Below are 17,485 nucleotides of genomic sequence, written 5' to 3'. Positions count from 1 at the left end.
AAATTTGCTCTGGCAGACATTGTAAGGAAAACAGAAGAGGGTTATATTATTATTTACAAATATTGGACATATCAGGAGAGCTTTTGGTCGGGAAAAAAAAATAAAAATCATTCTTCATGCATGAACTTTTAAAATGATTTTCCTTAGTGCTTGAGTCTGAAAAGTCAACTTTGTGGTCATCAGTTAGATCTGAGCTTTTAAACAGAAGCTTCACATGAAACCCATTGAGAATTATGAACCATTTAGAATTACTGGTTAAAAAGTGTAGACCAGTCATCTTGACTGCTAAATCCTAATGTGTGCCCTCAAAATTATGCTTGCAAAATAACTGTAGAATGGCCAAAAGTAATAGACTTGCTATAACCACATTACCTTGCAGGGTAATGGAGAACAAAAAAAAAAAAAAAAAAGAGACAAGACACCATTTAGAACGTTCAACAAAATCATGTTTTATTTGTGAGGCACATGTCTCACTTCTGGCTTGACTCTGACTTGGATGTGGAGGCTCTCAGAGAGGAGAGACGGCGTCTCTTAGCAATCTGTTCTTGACGTTTCTCTTTGGCCTCCTATAAAAAAAAAAAAAAACATTGATATATTTAGCATTTACAACATACTTTGTTCACAACATGGTTTTTAAACAAAGATTGAATTAAGACATCTTATTCAAAAATCAACAAAACCACACAGCTAGGTTAAATTGTAGGAAGACACCATCAGTTAGACTCCTCACTATACAAAATAAACAGCAGTCACGTACCTTCATCCTCTTGGCCAGCAGTTTGGTGTATTCTGCAGCCTCCTCCTTGTTCTTCAGTGTGCGCTGCCTCTTGAGAGCAATGCGTCTGCGCTTGTGCTGCAGCACGCGGGGCGTAACCAGACGCTGAATCTTAGGGGCCTTAGTCCTGGGCTTCTTACCTGTCAAAAAGAGCAGAGTTAATCTCTGGATACATTTAAAACCCTTCTGATCCATAGCTTTAGCAATAAACTAGATGCAGGCAAACTAATCCAGTTGAAATGATTAACTGAAAACAAGGTGAGATAGCACTTGGGACCAGATCTGGGTGGAAAGTATGCTAGGAACCCAACTATTTAAGTACAACAAATCTAAAACGACAAACATCACTCCAGAACGCCTTCCCTCTAGCTTGCAGCATCACCAAAAAGTTAAATAAATGAGTTAAATACTTTCAATGCGTGTAAACCCAACAGGACATTTGCATAAAGACCCTATCCCAGTTTCGTAAACAATGCACTGCGGAAAGTTTGACAGAGCAATTCAGTACAACCAGCCACTAATAATATAAATGGGGTTGTTATCCGGTTAGCAGCTCCACTATTGCTATTGGCACCCCACGTACCCCCCTTTCAAGCTACTGATCAGTTAAAAAGGGTCTACGGTGCGCTGCAAAAACAACCAGTGAGATACCAATTTGTGACTTAAGTCAAGATAGCAAGAAATATTTTCTCAATACATAATGAGAAACACAGAGCATAAGCAGTCATACCCTCTTTAGTGAGAGGTCTCCTGACCACATACTGCCTGACATCATCCTCTTTGGACAGGTTGAAGAGCTTGCGGATCCTGCTAGCCCTTTTGGGTCCCAGGCGGCGAGGGACTGTGGTATCAGTCAGCCCAGGGATGTCCTTCTCACCTGAAGGAGAGGAAAACTCATCAAACAGAGGCTATGGAACAGGCCACTCAAGGTGAAGATCTTGAATCACACTTTCATAGAGTCCCTGCTCCCATTCACAAACAAAATGCAAAGCAATATTTTTGGCAGAGCAATGCAGTACAACCAGCCACTAAGAACATGATCAGGTTGTTATCCGTTAGCAGCTCCACTGTTGCTGTAGGCACCTCTGTCCCCCCTTTGAGGTTATCGTTCAGCCAGAAAGGGTATGCTTAGTGCCATCTAGAAATTATCAGTCTATTTGCACTATTAATAAAATGGCAAAATTTTCATTTTAAGAGCCAGTTTCAGATCCTATTGTATTCCATTATATTTTTTACCAATGCAAGTTTCAATGGGACTCGAAACTGTTTAGTAACCAACATTTTGCTAAATATATAATATCGTGTTCTACAGAAGTCAGTCATAGAAGCTTGTAAATGAGGGCGAGTAAATGACAATTCATTTTTACACTTAGTCAGGGTAGCATTTCATTTTTGACAAAAACGATGCTGTGAGGGAAAACTTCAGGGCACTCAATAGATTGTACTGTGGTTTAACAACATATCGATGGTTCAGCTGACAAAACATACACAAACACCCCATAAAGCAGTTGTGAAAATTACATGATTTAGTGCCATTGTGAAGACTGTCTATCCCTCACAGCCTCGTTTAAATTCAATTAGGGCTGCAAAATGATTAGTCACAATTAACAGATACAAAATAAAAATGTATGTTTACATACTATGTGTGTGTACAGGGTATATTTATTATGTATAGATAAATACAAGTATATATTTTTAAAAAATATATTTGTATGTAAACAAACTTAATTTGAATCGATTAATCACAACTAATCGTTTTGAAGCCCTTCATTATGGCATCTATGCCTTTAAAACAAAGTGGATCCAGAGCCATGTACAATCCAGTAATAAATTATGATTGTAACTATACTCACCCTTCCTGACAATGACCAAGTTGAGAACGCTAAGGTTGGCGTCAACGATGCAGCCGCGGACAGACTTGCGTTTACGCTCACCAGTACGGCGAGGGCGGTAACAGGAGTGACCCTTGCTGAGGAGGAGACGTACACGTCCATGGGTCAGCACACCCTGCTTCATGGGAAAGCCCTGTTTGTCATTGCCTCCGCTGATGCGCACAACGTAGCCCTACAACACAAACACAGTTATGCCAATGTTAATGTCAGTTTAAATATAATACAAATTCAGCAATTCTGCAGTTGTAAAGTCCATCTAAATCTGAAATACACTACACGACGTTTGCTGCGAATTGCACTCTGGAGTCGGCGACGCTAGTAGCTGAAAGTCAGAACCACTTGCAGATTTTGGCCGGTCGGAGTTCAGTTCACAGGAAATTAAATAGTGTATGATGAGCACAGAGCTTCAGACTATGATTGTTTAATCAGAGGACATTAAACATGTTTGATATTTTGAGCCGATTTTAAAGCTGGACGCTAGATGACTTTTGCCCATATTTGCAGTCTGAAGGAATCAATACTATGTGCTGAAAGTCTAGGTTTTTTTGACGTTTTATACCTTTATTTGGATAGGACAATAGCTAGACAGGAAGCAAAGTGTAAGAGAGAGAGGGGGGCGGGATCGGGAAAGGTCCACGAGCCAGAACTCGAACTTGGGACGCCCGAAGCGCAACAGCGCAGTCTACAGATTTCTTAATGGTCCGATTTGACATTTCATAGATGTAGCATAAAACACACAAACTACATAAAATACATGACCAAAAGCCCCAATGAAAACAACTTGAATATGGAAACCTTTGCATCAAGCTCCTATCCCAGTTCTCTAAACCAGTGGTTCTCAATTCCAATCCTGGACCTCTGATCTGCACATTTTGCATGTCTCCCTTATTCTACACATCTGATTGAGATCTTCAGCTCATTAGGAAAGACATCCATGAACAACTAACAAGCTGATCATCTCAATCATGTGTTTTAAATAAGGGAAACATGCAAAATCTGCAGAGCAGAGGTCCCCCAGGACTGGAATTGAGAACCACTGCTACAATACAATACAGAAAGTTTGACAGAGCAATGCAATGCAACCTGGCACTAATACTACAAACAGGTTGTTATCCGGATAACAGCTTCTCCGCTGCTGTTGGCACCACGTTGTCCCTCCTTCTAAACTACTGATCAGCCAAAAAGGAATAGCTGGTGTGCCACAAAAATAAATAAGGCTCATTAGGCAATCAATAGCTCCAGATTATGATTCCATTCCATGGGAGGACCTTATACACGTTTCATATTTTGATTCGATTTTTATTGATGGAATAGACTACACAACACATTCGCAGTCAATGAGTTGTCGCTTGTTTAGAGAAGTTCAAAGAAGTCTGCAGATTTTGTGCAGTTGACAGAATGCATAGTGTATTAAGGGCACAGGGGGTTTTTTTGGCCTCAGATTACGATTTCATCCAGTTAGAGGATATCAACCATGGTTGATATTTTGAGCCTTTTTTTTTTAATACAAAATTTTCATTAGTCGTGTTAATGCATTGATTCAATGCATTTGGAATGAATCAAAAGTGTGAGATCAGTCGTTTAGCATATGATAACCAGTTTCTTCCGTAACCATTTTAAAAGTAAGCAAAAGTACAACTAGTGTTTAAAATCTATTCAGATTTTAAATGTTGTTTAATGTTTTTAAATCTTTAGTCGAACGTACAGCTCTAATCCGAAGGCACTGGTCAAAAGTGAACCTCAGTAATCAAAACTTAAGTGTCAAGCCTTTTTGTTTCACATGAAACATTAAAATGCTAGAAACACAAAAGTGTGAATGATTCATTCAAGTTGTAATTACTTACCTTCCACTCATCACCCAGAGAGTCTGCAGCCACCTCTGCGGCCATGCGCTTCTCATAGAAGATCCTCAGTTTGCGCTCATCATCAACTTCTATCAGTTTTTGGCAGCCAGTGGCGGGGAACGAAATATTGAGCTTGTTGGACAAGAAAAAAGACGCATAATTAAGCTGTATGCTGTAGTTATAACTGTGATATACAAACCTGGGCCTAACTGCATTATGTTTTATACAAACTGGCCCTCACTTCATCTGACACGTCTCTGCTAGCTAAACAAGCGCTAATGCTACAGCAATGAATGTTATTTTGACAATCAATACAAGCCTCCTAAAACGTGTTCTAACGCTCTAATTACAGTTACAACATAGGCGACTAAGCTGACTAATTACCCTCAGCTCGCAAAAACTGTTTTAGTTTTCTAATGTGTTCACTGCATGTCTATTCCGGGCGCTGCCATGTTGCCGCACTTCCACCGCTGTGCTCCAAACCTAACAAAATCAACATCCATCCCTAATAGTGTTTGGGCCTAACTCGATTACCAAAAGTTCATCGGATTGTTTTGAGACTGTAAAATAGAATTCGTTCGATATTTCGAGCACATTGTGAAATGTAAAACGTATAAAATAGCTTTTTCAGTCCTCCTACCTTCATTATGGAGGACTTTCTCGCCTGGAGTCCACCACCGAAAAGAGACCGGATATCCGACTCGTAGTCTCACATAGACTTCCAGGTTCTCGCGAGAATACGCTTTGTTGTTTGAAACAGCAGGCGCAAAGTACAGTTTGAAAGGAAAGTAGCGTATGTGCACTCATAGTATATAATATAGACTATTAGGCTACAAGTCGAAAATATAAATATATAATTAATTTTCATAAAAGATAGAAACATGGAAGATGTTAAAACAAGTTTGTACGTTACGTTACAGTACTGTTTAAATATTGCTTTATATTGAACTGAATATGTTAAATTAAATACTAAAAAAATTGCTTAGTAACCTTTATAAGGCAAAATTAACTTTTTATATAAAACATCATTGCGTAAACCATCTTTTTATCGTAAATATAGCACTATACGATGTATAATAACACATTGTTGATCTCGATTCAGTGTCTATATTTATATACTGTACATAGGCCTATAATAAAAATATTTAGCTGAATGCAGTTGAATGCCTTTTCACCACAATTTTAAGCTTTTCTTGGGTTAAATTCAGTATTTGCTTGTATTCATTAATATTCATTTGTGTGTACTTATACAAGTATCAGTAAAATAAAAAAAGTAAGTTATTAACTTTTTAAATTTCACGTTTAAAAAACCTAGTGTTTAATCATAGCTAAATATTTATTCAAATGCAAAACTCAAAAATTTCTAAATTTTGAGAAACTAGACTAGTAGATGTAAATTTATTAAAGAGCCATACATGTACCTATGTGGGTAAACCATGGCATAACAAATTATATTTTATTTATTTGTTTATTTATTTATGTATTTTTTGACCACGAAACAATTTGCCTATATATACTACACAATCTAATTGTATATTATATATAATTTTATATATAATACTACACAAATTGTAAGGTTTTAAGTGGTCATTAATGGACCATAATTATTGCACAAACCAAGTGACCTCCTTAAAATGTTAAATAAATATTATTGAATTAAAATATATAGAACATTTATGTAACTGGAAAGAAATAGTTAAGGTGTATGGTCACATTGTAAGTAAGGGATACCTGAGGGTTAAATACAATAAAAATTAATGTTGCCTCTTCCATCACTCCAAAATAAAATGATACTGTAAATGTCAAATGTGTGAGAGTTGGCAATCCTTGGCTAACCTTGGCTTTCCAGTTCCCCTTAAATGTTTAATTTTTTTAAAGTCCTCTTATAAGAACTCGTTTCTAGTTAAGTGTCTAGTATAATTTTTAGTGTTCAAATATAATACAACAGTTTATGAAATGCACAGCTGATGTAAAGATATGTGTAGGCCTGCATCAATTACAGAACAACAATAGAGCTAAGACACACAAACAGTTTTTTATTTTGGTTTTTATTTTCTTTGTTTGTTTTATTTAAATTTTTTTTCTAGTTGGGTTAGTAACAATCCTTGTTCTCTTCTTATATTCACCCGCTGCACGCTGGCTCGTGCACAAAAAAAAAAAAAAAAATAGGCTATAAAGATTTTATCGCTTTTGAGGCTATTGATGAACGCTTGGATCAACCAGCACAGGACCGTTATGATGTGAATGTTGTCCTTCTTTTGTTTCGCATTGACAGTCCTCTATTATTTTTACAACTTTTGTAATTTCTGTGTTGTCAGTGCATTTTAGTTTCACAATCTTGGACGTTATGATAACGGGTGAGCAGACAGAACAAGGAGAGGAAGCTTCTTCATCCCCACTAGAGGGCGACCTGTCACATTTTCCAAAACACACGTTGTTCTGGAGCTCCAACGTTTCGCAGTTTTCATGGAAGATCCTCTGTGAAGTATGAAATGATGTTTTACGTTTACAAAATAAAACATTATTATGCAATATAAAAATTATATATACAATTTTACATTGAACTGCCCACTGACAGTCCGTACCTGAGAGAAAGTGAACGAGCGACACTTTTCCTGACGGACCTCGGCGTTCCTGATTGGCAGCACGTATCTGAAGCCTGATTTTCCACGAAACATGAATTGATTCCAGAATCCTTTAGCGTTTGTAGAGGATGACCTGTGAGCTAAATTCACGGCTGGGTTGGAGATCTTTGCACTGTCCTGCAAGCTTAAACGCAAAAGTTCGTTTGAATTTTCATGAGTTATATTTCCCGACATCACCGCTCTTCTCAAATGTCCAATCCTGCTGCCCCCCTTTGGATCGGGCAGTGAAATTTCACGAGATCCACTTGTGCGATGTGACTCAAACTTTTTAGCCAAACGTGACTGAAAGAAGATTCCGAACACCTGGTTTTGTAAAGTAAAAAATAGAATGTAATGAGCGGAACGCATGTTTTCAATACAGAGGGTCGCAGAACAAATGCAAGGTCAGTGCAAACGGCGTTTGCTCAATCAGGTGTGAAACCAAATGTTACAGACACCTCCTCAGACATCAAAAACACAAGACCTGAGGTACTAAACATACTGAGTTATATTAGACTTTCTTTTTTTTTTCTTTTTTTCTTTCCTTCTTTTAAAGTAGGGCTCTCATTGGCATGTTTCGCGAACAATATTACCAATACCCATAGTGACATAAATAAAAACAGAGTTGCCAGTTATGATAGTAATTAAAACTAGATGAGTAAAGTTTGAGAACAAACTTTAAGTTGACTTGAGAAAGCCTAGCCTGAAAGTTTGAAGCAGTTGTAAAAGTATGAAAGCAGCTAGCATGATTTAACACATTGCTTACATGATTTAACATGTTGTTAATATGTTTTAGCATAATTAGCTTGGTGCTTGTATTTTTATAGGCTGATTACAATGTTGTTAGCATGATTAGCATGTTGTTAACATAATTAGCAAATTACTAAAATGTTGTTAGCATGATTAGCAAGTTACTAGCATGTTTTAAGCCCGATTAGCATGTTGATAGCATGTTTCACGCATGATTAGCATGTTACTAGCATGATCCTAACATGGCTAACATGTTACTAGCTTGTTGTTAACATGTTTCTAGCATGATTAGCATATTACTAGCATGTTGTTAACATGATTGGCTTGTTTGCTAGCATGATTAGCAAGTTACTAGCATGTTTCAAGCCTGCTTAGCATGTTGATAGCATGTTTCACGCATGATTAGCATGTTACTAGCATGTTTCTAACATGGCTAACATGTTACTAGCTTGTTGTTAACATGTTTCTAGCATGATTAGCATATTACTAGCATGTTGTTAACATGATTGGCTTGTTGCTAGCATGATTAGCAAGTTACTAGCATGATTCTAACATGATTAGCATGCTGCCAGCATGATTAGCAAGTTACTAGCATGTTTCAAGCCTGCTTAGCATGTTGATAGCATGTTTCACACATGATTAGCATGTTACTAGCATGTTTCTAACATGGCTAACATGTTACTAGCTTGTTAACATGTTTCTAGCATGCTTAGCATATTACTAGCATGTTGTTAACATGATTGGCTTGTTGCTAGCATGATTAACAAGTTACTAGCATGTTTCTAACATGATTAGCATGCTGCTAGCATGATTAGCAAGTTACTAGCATGTTTCAAGGCTGATTAGCATGTTGATCATGTTGAGCATGTTTCACGCATGATTAACATGTTACTAGCATGTTTCTAACATGGCTAACATGTTACCAGCTTGTTAACATGTTTCTAGCATGATTAGCATATTACTAGCATGTTGTTAACATGATTAGCATGTTACTAGCATGTTGCTAGCATGTTTCTAACATGATTAGCATGTTTCTAACATGATTAGTAAGTTACTAGCATGTTGTTAGCATGCTTCCAGTATGATTAGCATGTAACTAGCATGTTGTTAGCATAATTAACAAATTACTAGAATGTTGTTAGCATAATTAGCAAGTTACTAGCATGTTTCAAGCCTGCTTAGCATGTTGATAGCATGTTTCACGCATGATTAGCATGTTACTAGCATGTTTCTAACATGGCTAACATGTTACTAGCTTGTTGTTAACATGTTTCTAGCATGATTGGCATATTATTAGCATGTTGTTAACATGATTGGCTTGTTGCTAACATGATTACCAAGTTACTAGCATGTTGTTAGCATGATTAGCATGTTACTAGCACGTTGCTAGCATGTTTCCAGCATGATTACCAAGTTACTAGCATGTTGTTAGCATGCTTCCAGTATGATTAGCATGTTACTAGCATGTTGCTAACTTAATAATGCTATGAAATATTGTAGTCTTTTATATGAAGTTTCAAAAAATATTATTGTGAGTTTTATTACAGCACATATATATATATATATATATATATATATATAGCACAGAGTTATACACAACTACAATTGATTTAATTCTAATATATATTTTTAATCAGCCAAATTTTGGTTGCTTATGTGGTTTTTGGTGGATCTGGGTAAGCCTTTTTATTATTTAGCCATCAAGAGTCCTCTTATCGCGACAGAAAATGTCAAAGTTGCCATCACTTCCAATCTTTATATTAGAAACACTCACACAGCGCCGTTAACTATTAACTATTAAGTATTTATGTACATGTTATAAATGTACATGAATTTAAAAAAAATTAAATATGTTTTTTTTTTAAATACTAGATTTATAATGTCACTAACTGAAAATACGCCATCACAGTCTGTGAAAGTGACCCGCCTGTATTAATTTTGTTTCTTTCTTTTCACAGTTAAATCTTAATATGATGTATTTCATATTATGTTCCTAATGTGCTTGTCACCTCTACTTAAGAAGTGCTGATTTGTGTCAGGGTTGAAAGTGTAAAAGCAGGCCTAAGGCGGTGACAGACCCATAAAAGCTCTCAGTTACTCTGTCACGCCATCATCAGTAATAAAAGTCACACTAAAGGGATCAAAAGATCATTTAACAGAACAGAACAATAACACGATCACCAATCCACGTTATTATGTGTCAGAATTAGACAGGTGATTGAAAAATTAGTGGGGCATTTAGTTTAAACGTTCAGTTCCTCAATGATTTTTCTAACTGAGCTGGCATGCTGTGTTCACAGTACAAAAAAAGCCCTTTTTTTATTATTATTAATGACGAAAATCAACCTTTCCCAGACTTCAAGTTATCAGGGGCTATAACTAATGCTACTGCCTCAGACCAATTGCAATGCTTTACCTTTTAGTGCTGCTAAGACAGAAATGTGATTTTACATAGGCCACATAATTATGGTTTCTGTCATTGTAAAAATATGTCCATTCATAAATGAGACGGTATGTGTCAGTCCTAATAAAAACATTTAACATGTAGATGAGAGTCTTAAAATCTCTACAAATAAAAATCTGCACTTGTCTGACTGGTTGGATCGGCAGCCAGGTGTGTGCTTTACCTGTTGGCATGTGGACACACCTGTTTCCTGGAGGTCTCTACTTCATAGTGAACGTGTCCTATATGCCACATATACTGAGCGCAGCAGAACGCAGGCGAAATATCTAAACTTCATCAAGAAAGGGACAGACAAGAGGTTAGTTTTTAAATGAGTATATATGTAGGTTAATTTATCTTTTAGATTGTGTATCCATATACTCATGTGCTGTGTGTGTATATATTAAGGTGTTTATGTAAGGTTGGGTTCTACTTTATGTACTGTACATGTCATTGATTGAGATCATGTGATTCCGATTACTTTGTAAACACAACATATTTGTATTAATACTATTTTTTTTTTTTGTTTACATACTCCTTATAAGAGAATTTTGTCAGAAGCAGCCCTACAGTGTAATTACAGAGTACAAGATGTTTCATGAAGCATGTTATTGTACTTTACTGCTAATTTGCATTTGTGATTAACTAATTTGTGATGACATACTAAGAATATGTCAGAGTATTTCCTGGCTCTTGGGTTTTTCTGATAGCCTGTTTTCTTAGATCGTTTTTTACATTATGTAAGCCTAAGGTGGCTGAGCCTAGATCACCTTGGTTGTATCTGTGTAGCTGGTCTAACTTCATTCCAACATTTCAGTTACCAGTGGTTTAGAATGACTGAAAACTGTTCCTTTTTATACACTACCAGTCAAAAGTTTGAAATAGTTTTTGAGTAAAATCTCTTATGTGCACAATATTTTATATTTTAAAATGTGGTTTATTCCTGTGATGGCAAAGTTGAATTTTCAGCAGCAATTACTAAAAGTCTTTAGTGTCACTTGTTCCTTTAGAAATCACTCTAATGTACTGATTTGCTGCTCAAGAAACATTTTTTTATTATTATCAATGTCGAAAACATTTTTGTGGAAATCATGATGCTCTATTAATGCTATTTACTCTATTCAAATTTCAAAAAAGTATGTACAAAAGGAAGTACAAAAAACAGCAATGATACAATAAATTAATTAAAAGTGACAGTAAATACATTAATCATGTTATAAAAGATTTCAGTTTCAAATAAATGCTGTACTTTTGAGCTTTTTATAAAAGAATCCTTAAAAAGTACCACATTTTTCACAAAAATATTAAGCCGCAAAACTGTTTAACACTGATCATAAGAAGTTAATCATTGAATTCCAATAATAATTGATAAGAACTGAACAGCAAATCACCATATTAGAGTGATTTCTGAAGGATCATGTGACACTAAAGACTAGTGTATCGATGCTGAAAATTCAGCTTTGCCATCACAGAAATAAATGCTATTTTAAAATATAATAATATATGCAAGATAGTTCTTTAAAAATTGTAATAATATTTCACAATTTTTGATCAAATGAACACCACCTTTGTCAGCATAAGAGACTTAAAACATTAAAAATCCTGATTATTACAAATTTTTGATTGGTAATGCATAACCAAACTTATTAATCTTTGAGACGCTTGTAAGAAACATCTGTATATTGGTTGTGCATGCAAAAATGACTGTGGATTTTGTGTTTTTCAATCAGTCTCTTTGCTTTCAGATAAACAATGTCATTTCCCAGTGAATTCCTGTCAGAAGAGCAGTTTACGTGCTCTATTTGCTTGGAAGTCTTTACCAATCCTGTCTCCATACCCTGCGGCCACAGCTTTTGCTCATCATGCATCACGTCCTACTGGGAGGGCCAGGGAAAAAGCTGCTTCTGTCCTTTGTGCAAGGAAAGCTTTCGCAAGCGTCCTGAGCTCCACATCAATCACACGCTCAAGGAGATCACAGAGCAGTTTAAACGGATGGCGGAGACCACGCTGACCGCACCTAGGAGTGCACCTGCAGATTCGCCCTCCAACCCTTTCTCTTCACCGAAGCCTGGAGCGCAGCACAGGCCGGTAGTGCTGCCCAGTGGCCTCCTGCCAGAGATGAAGAGCCGCTTCCAAAGAACATCATCCAGCGAGCCTTTGGCATCCCATGATCCTCCTTCTCTCCCTCCTGCCAAGGCACCTAAGCGAAACTTTAGTGTGAGTGCAGCAGGTTCCAATGGGCCACTGTGTCCCAGACATGGGCATAGTTTGGAGCTGCTCTGCAGGACTGACCAGACATGCATTTGCGTAACATGTGCAGAGAGGGAACATTACGGGCATTCTGTAATAGAAGCCAAGAGAGAGATGAATATTAAAAAGGTTAGTGTGAGAATGTACATGAATGAGAAGTAATATCAACGTAGGGCTGAATGAAAGTGTTTATGTATGCGTTGCGTCTGTGTTAACAATTTGTATTTCTGCTCAGTCCCAGCTACGTATCTTGGAGGTGGAGCTACAAGGATTGATCACAGTCAGAGAGAGGAAGATAGAGGAGATCCAAACATCACTTGCAGAAATTCAAGTATGTGCATCTATGCCGTGCTTTTAAAGGAATAGTTCCAACACACTCATTGCAATCTTGGAATACTTGGAACAACTATACATGTGATCTTAAAGGAGAAGTTTACTTCCAGAACAAAAATTTACAGATAATTTACTCACCCCCTTTTCATCCAAATGTTCTTTGTGTCTTCAGTCGTACAGAAATTATGTTTCTTAAGGATAAATTTCAGGAATTATCTCCATATAGTAGACTTCAATGGTGCCTGCGAGTTTGAACTTCCAAAATGCAGTTTAAATGCAGCTTTAAAGGAGAAGTCCACTTCCAAAACAAAGATTCACATATAATGTACTCACCCCCTTGTCATCCAAGATGTTCATGTCTTTCTTTCTTCAGTCGTAAAGAAATTATGTTTCTTGAGTAAAACATTTCAGCATTTTTCTTCATATAGTGGACTTCAATGGTGCCCGCGAGTTTGAACAAAATCATCCTACATTGCTGTTTTACCTTTTTTCATAAAGGGCATTTGAATATAGCTGATCGTTTCGCTAGATAAGACCCTTCTTCCTCGGCTGGGATTGTTTACAACCGCATTTGGGATCATTTAAAGCCACATTTAAACTGAATTTTGGAAGTTCAAAATCAGAGCACCATATCTGTCCATTATATGGAGAAAATGCAGAAATGTTTTTCTCAAAAAACCTAATTTCTTTACGACTGAAGAAAGAAAGACATGAACATCTTGGATGACAAGGGGGTGAGTAAATTATCTGTAATTTTTTGTTCTGGAAGTGAAATTCTCCTTTAAAATCAATTCTGTTCTTAAAGCTATCATATGGCTTCAGAAGACCAAAAGCCATATTGGCTGCTTTTATGCTGTTGTTCGTCATTAGAGACTAACTGTCAGGATCAGAAGAACTGTTACTGCATGGAAATATGTTTGTGAATATTCTTCAAATACTTTTTTGTTCCATAGAAAAAGTAATGTGGGTTCAAAAGGACATGGTTTCCTCATTCTCTTAATTCTCCTAATTTTTTAATATAGTTTCTTCTTTGTCTCGTTTGTTTGCTGTAAGGTGCATGCAGAGCAAGAGAAAGCAGGTACTGTGAGTACGTTTGCTGAGTTAATGAAAGCTGTTGAGAAGTCCCAGGCTGAACTTCTGGAGGTGGTAGAGATGGGACAGCGAGCTGCAGAACTTCGCTCTCAGGCCTTCATACGTGAGCTGCAGGCGGAGATCTCTGATCTTAGAAATAGATGCAGCACTCTCACTCAGCTGACCCAGTCCCAAGATCCTGTTTCCTTCTTCAAGGTCTCATTTAAAACAGACCTAAATTGGTTTTTTGATTTGATTTTGTACCCTAATATGTAACCAAAATGTAATATGCTGTTTCTTTTCAGTCATATCCAGCCTACAGTAGTTTACCTGAGACAAAGAGCTGGGCAGAAGTGGCCTTGACCCCTGACCCCACTGCAGGAGCAGTGCTGAGAAATGTCACTCAGATGGTGGAGGAGGTTCAGGAAGCCCTGAGAAGACTGTCAACAATCTGTAAGTTCCTTCATGAACTGCTCTTCAACACATCGTTTACATACACTGCTATTGCAGTTCCAAACCCATATGACGTTTTCTTGTAGACTGTAAAGTAAATAACAGAATTTTCATATATCCCTTCAAATTATTACGGTTTAAATATAGTTAATGTGAACAGAATGATGACATCTTTGACTTAAGAGCACAGATGCTTGACCCAACCATTTTATTTAAAGTTTAAAATCAGTAAGATTGTAAGACCAGTATTTTGATCTTTGCATGTACACATCACTGTTCAGTTGTGTTTATGGTATGTATTGTTCTGCTGTCAGGTTTGCGCTCTTCCACAGAAAACCCACAGGAAATATATCAACAAAGTAAGCTTTTTTTCCCGCTTTCTTACCAGTCCAGTCCAATTTCAGCTTCCCCTCACAGTTTTCAGTGCTAGGGGCTAAATCATAAAAATTTTAATGTCACTACAGAGAAGTGCATTTTCTCTGTTATAGTCCACTTTTCAAAGCAAGATTCAATGCTGATCTTATAATTAAACTTTAAAGGCATTTTCGACTGTGAATATTGTTGGCTCTTATGACAAATTATTTGTAAATGACAAATTAAGTGCAAATGCAAGTATTGGAATAACTGAGATTTTTTTTCCATGTTTTTTAAAGACGTTTCTTGTGCTAACAAAGGCTGTATTTATTTATTCAATGAAAAATACAGTAAAAACAGCAATATTGTTTGATATATATTGCAAAGTGTATATATAGCATTTTAAAATTATTTTACATTATATGTGACCCTGGACCACAAAACCCGTCGTAAGGATATATCTGTAGCAATAGCCAAAAATACATTGCATGGGTCAAAGTTGTCAATTTTTCTTTTATGCCAAAAATCATCTTAGTAAAGATCATGTTCCATGAAGATATTTCGTAAATTTCCAAAATTTGTTTTTGTTATTATATCAAAACTTAATTTTTTGATTAGTAATACGCATTGCTAAGAACTTCATTCAAAGGCTTATCACTTTAAAGGTGATTTTCTCAGTATTTTGATGTTTTTGCACCCTCAGGTTACAGATTTTCAAATAGTTGTATCTCAGTCAAATATTGTCCTATCCTAACAAAAAGCTGAAAGCTTATTTATTCAGCTTTCGGATGATGTATATATCTCAATAAAAAAAAAAAAAAACTGACCCCTATGACTGGTTTTGTGGTCTATGGTCATATATGTAAAACATATGTAATTCATTTCTGTGATGGCACAGCTGAATTTTCAGCAGCCATTACCCCTGTCTTCAGCATAACATGATCCTTCAGAAATCATTCTTATATGATGCTATTAAAATATTAATAATGGTTCTTATTATTATCAGGTTCTAACCTGTTTTTGCTGTTTAACACCCTAAACTTTTGTCCTTTCATGTATATGACTGGAGTGACTCTGTTGTACAAAGCCACTTATGTATTTTTCTTCTGCTTTCTTCTAACTGTAGAAGTGTGGAGAGTCCAGGAATATGCAAGTATGATATAATTTCTATACTCTTCACATCGTAACATACATCACATTTTTATTTGTATGTCTTCAAACATCTTATTGCTGTTCATCTGTGTTCTGTTTCTCTCCTCAGTGGACGTGACCCTAGATCGAGATTCAGCCCATCCGCGTCTGATTATCTCTGAGGATGGTAAACAGGTGCACTGCAGTGACCGCTACCAATTGGTGCCAGACACAATTGAACGGTTCGACCGTGTGGTGTGTGTGCTTGGCCGCCCAGGTATCAGCTCTGGCTGCCATTACTGGGAAGTTGTGGTGGGTGAGAAGACAGACTGGGATTTAGGCGTTGCTAGTCGCTCCATCAACAGAAAAGGAAAAATAGCCGGAAACCCAGCTAATGGATTTTGGTTTCTAAGTCTACGTGACAAACATGAGTATGCCTTTCGTACAGAACCATCAACGGCTATAATCGTATACCCAAAACCACAGCGTGTCGGCGTGTATGTGGACTACGAGAAAGGTCAATTGTCGTTTTTTAATGCAGATACAAAGTCACTGATATTTACCTTCACAGACACCTTTGCAGAGTCTTTATATCCTTTCTTCAGCCCATGCACCAACAAATCTGGCAAAAATGAGGCTCCCCTTATCATATGTCCTGCCTATCCGGCTAACCCAAGCTGGTTGACTGAAAAATGAAAGATTAGTGAGATGAAAACAAAAATATTTTTGTTTACTTTATTATTTAATTCAGAATTTTGAAAATTTAATATGGTTTTCATTTACAATCCATGTGATCATTTCATTGGTTTAAGGATTTAATATATTTTCAGCAAAACATTAAATAGTTACTCCTTACAGACTATAGCCTATTAAAAAGTGTTTCGATTTAACAGCCATTTTGAGAAATATTAAAACGATGTTTTACGTGGTGCGGGTCACCCACCATGTTGAGATCACGTGATCAGATGGATCTCATAATTGTTACTTAAAACATGAATAAAAATAATAATAGTATGTTTACTTTATATACTTTTTATGTTATGTTAACTTTTTTGATATACCTAAAACAATAATATGACTTATGAACCGCAAATGATTGCCAAGGTTTGAAATTGAAAATTGGGATTTAATTTGACTGAACACAACATTGAATGGTGATGGAGATCTAATTGTAAAATAACCTCCCATTAGGATTTAACTTGATAAAACATTATGTATAATAAACAAAATGTATAATATTCAAATATGTGTTTTGTACATTATAGTAAAGCAAAAATAAATGTGAATATAAAGTGTATAGGTGACTATCTCTTCTGTTTCTGGGTTGTCTTTACTCTCTGAATCTCTTTAGAGCAGTTTAATGAGATTATAGTCCTGCAAGACAAGTACTGAGTGTACAGTAAAGCAAGTTTTTTTTGCAAGTTAATGGGATAGTTCACCCAAAAATGAAAATTCCGTCATTAATTACTCTCTGTGATGTCGTCCCGTACCCATAAGACCTTCATTCATCTTTGGAACACAAATTAAGATATTTTTGATGCAGAGCTTTCTGACCCTGCATAGAC

The 17,485-nt window shown here is 36.4% G+C and overlaps 3 protein-coding genes across 4 annotated transcripts; 1 reads left to right on the top strand and 2 right to left on the bottom strand.

The window, feature by feature from the left end:
• Positions 1–424: 424 nt before the first annotated feature.
• On the bottom strand, positions 425–5,269 carry rps6 (ribosomal protein S6). The gene is made up of 6 exons (XM_051113327.1): positions 5,152–5,269; positions 4,512–4,643; positions 2,629–2,839; positions 1,506–1,652; positions 758–915; positions 425–566 (listed from the first exon to the last, which is right to left on the bottom strand). Exons 1-6 carry the CDS (start codon positions 5,155–5,157, stop codon positions 471–473), a joined length of 750 nt encoding a protein of 249 aa, XP_050969284.1. The 5' UTR covers positions 5,158–5,269; the 3' UTR covers positions 425–470.
• btr01 (bloodthirsty-related gene family, member 1) lies at positions 1,575–17,207 on the top strand. Of its 2 annotated transcripts, XM_051113306.1 has the most exons (9): positions 7,318–7,539; positions 10,496–10,647; positions 12,074–12,707; positions 12,814–12,909; positions 13,965–14,198; positions 14,288–14,435; positions 14,750–14,794; positions 15,916–15,942; positions 16,051–17,207. In XM_051113306.1, exons 3-9 carry the CDS (start codon positions 12,081–12,083, stop codon positions 16,614–16,616), a joined length of 1,743 nt encoding a protein of 580 aa, XP_050969263.1. In that variant the 5' UTR covers positions 7,318–7,539; positions 10,496–10,647; positions 12,074–12,080; the 3' UTR covers positions 16,617–17,207. The 2 variants fall into 2 exon arrangements, with proteins under 2 accessions (XP_050969271.1, XP_050969263.1); XM_051113314.1 differs by lacking the exons at positions 7,318–7,539; positions 10,496–10,647 and adding an exon at positions 1,575–1,704.
• Positions 6,708–7,330, bottom strand: LOC127163029 (cerberus-like). Its single transcript, XM_051106041.1, has 2 exons — positions 7,097–7,330; positions 6,708–6,989 (listed from the first exon to the last, which is right to left on the bottom strand). The coding sequence occupies exons 1-2, from the start codon at positions 7,328–7,330 to the stop codon at positions 6,708–6,710; spliced, it is 516 nt and encodes a 171-aa protein (XP_050961998.1).
• Positions 17,208–17,485: the final 278 nt, after the last annotated feature.

The sequence above is a fragment of the Labeo rohita genome, chromosome 1 (assembly GCF_022985175.1).
Source record: "Labeo rohita strain BAU-BD-2019 chromosome 1, IGBB_LRoh.1.0, whole genome shotgun sequence".
In the NCBI taxonomy this organism is placed as follows: domain Eukaryota; kingdom Metazoa; phylum Chordata; class Actinopteri; order Cypriniformes; family Cyprinidae; genus Labeo; species Labeo rohita.
This window is presented reverse-complemented; position numbering and strand designations above follow the sequence as displayed.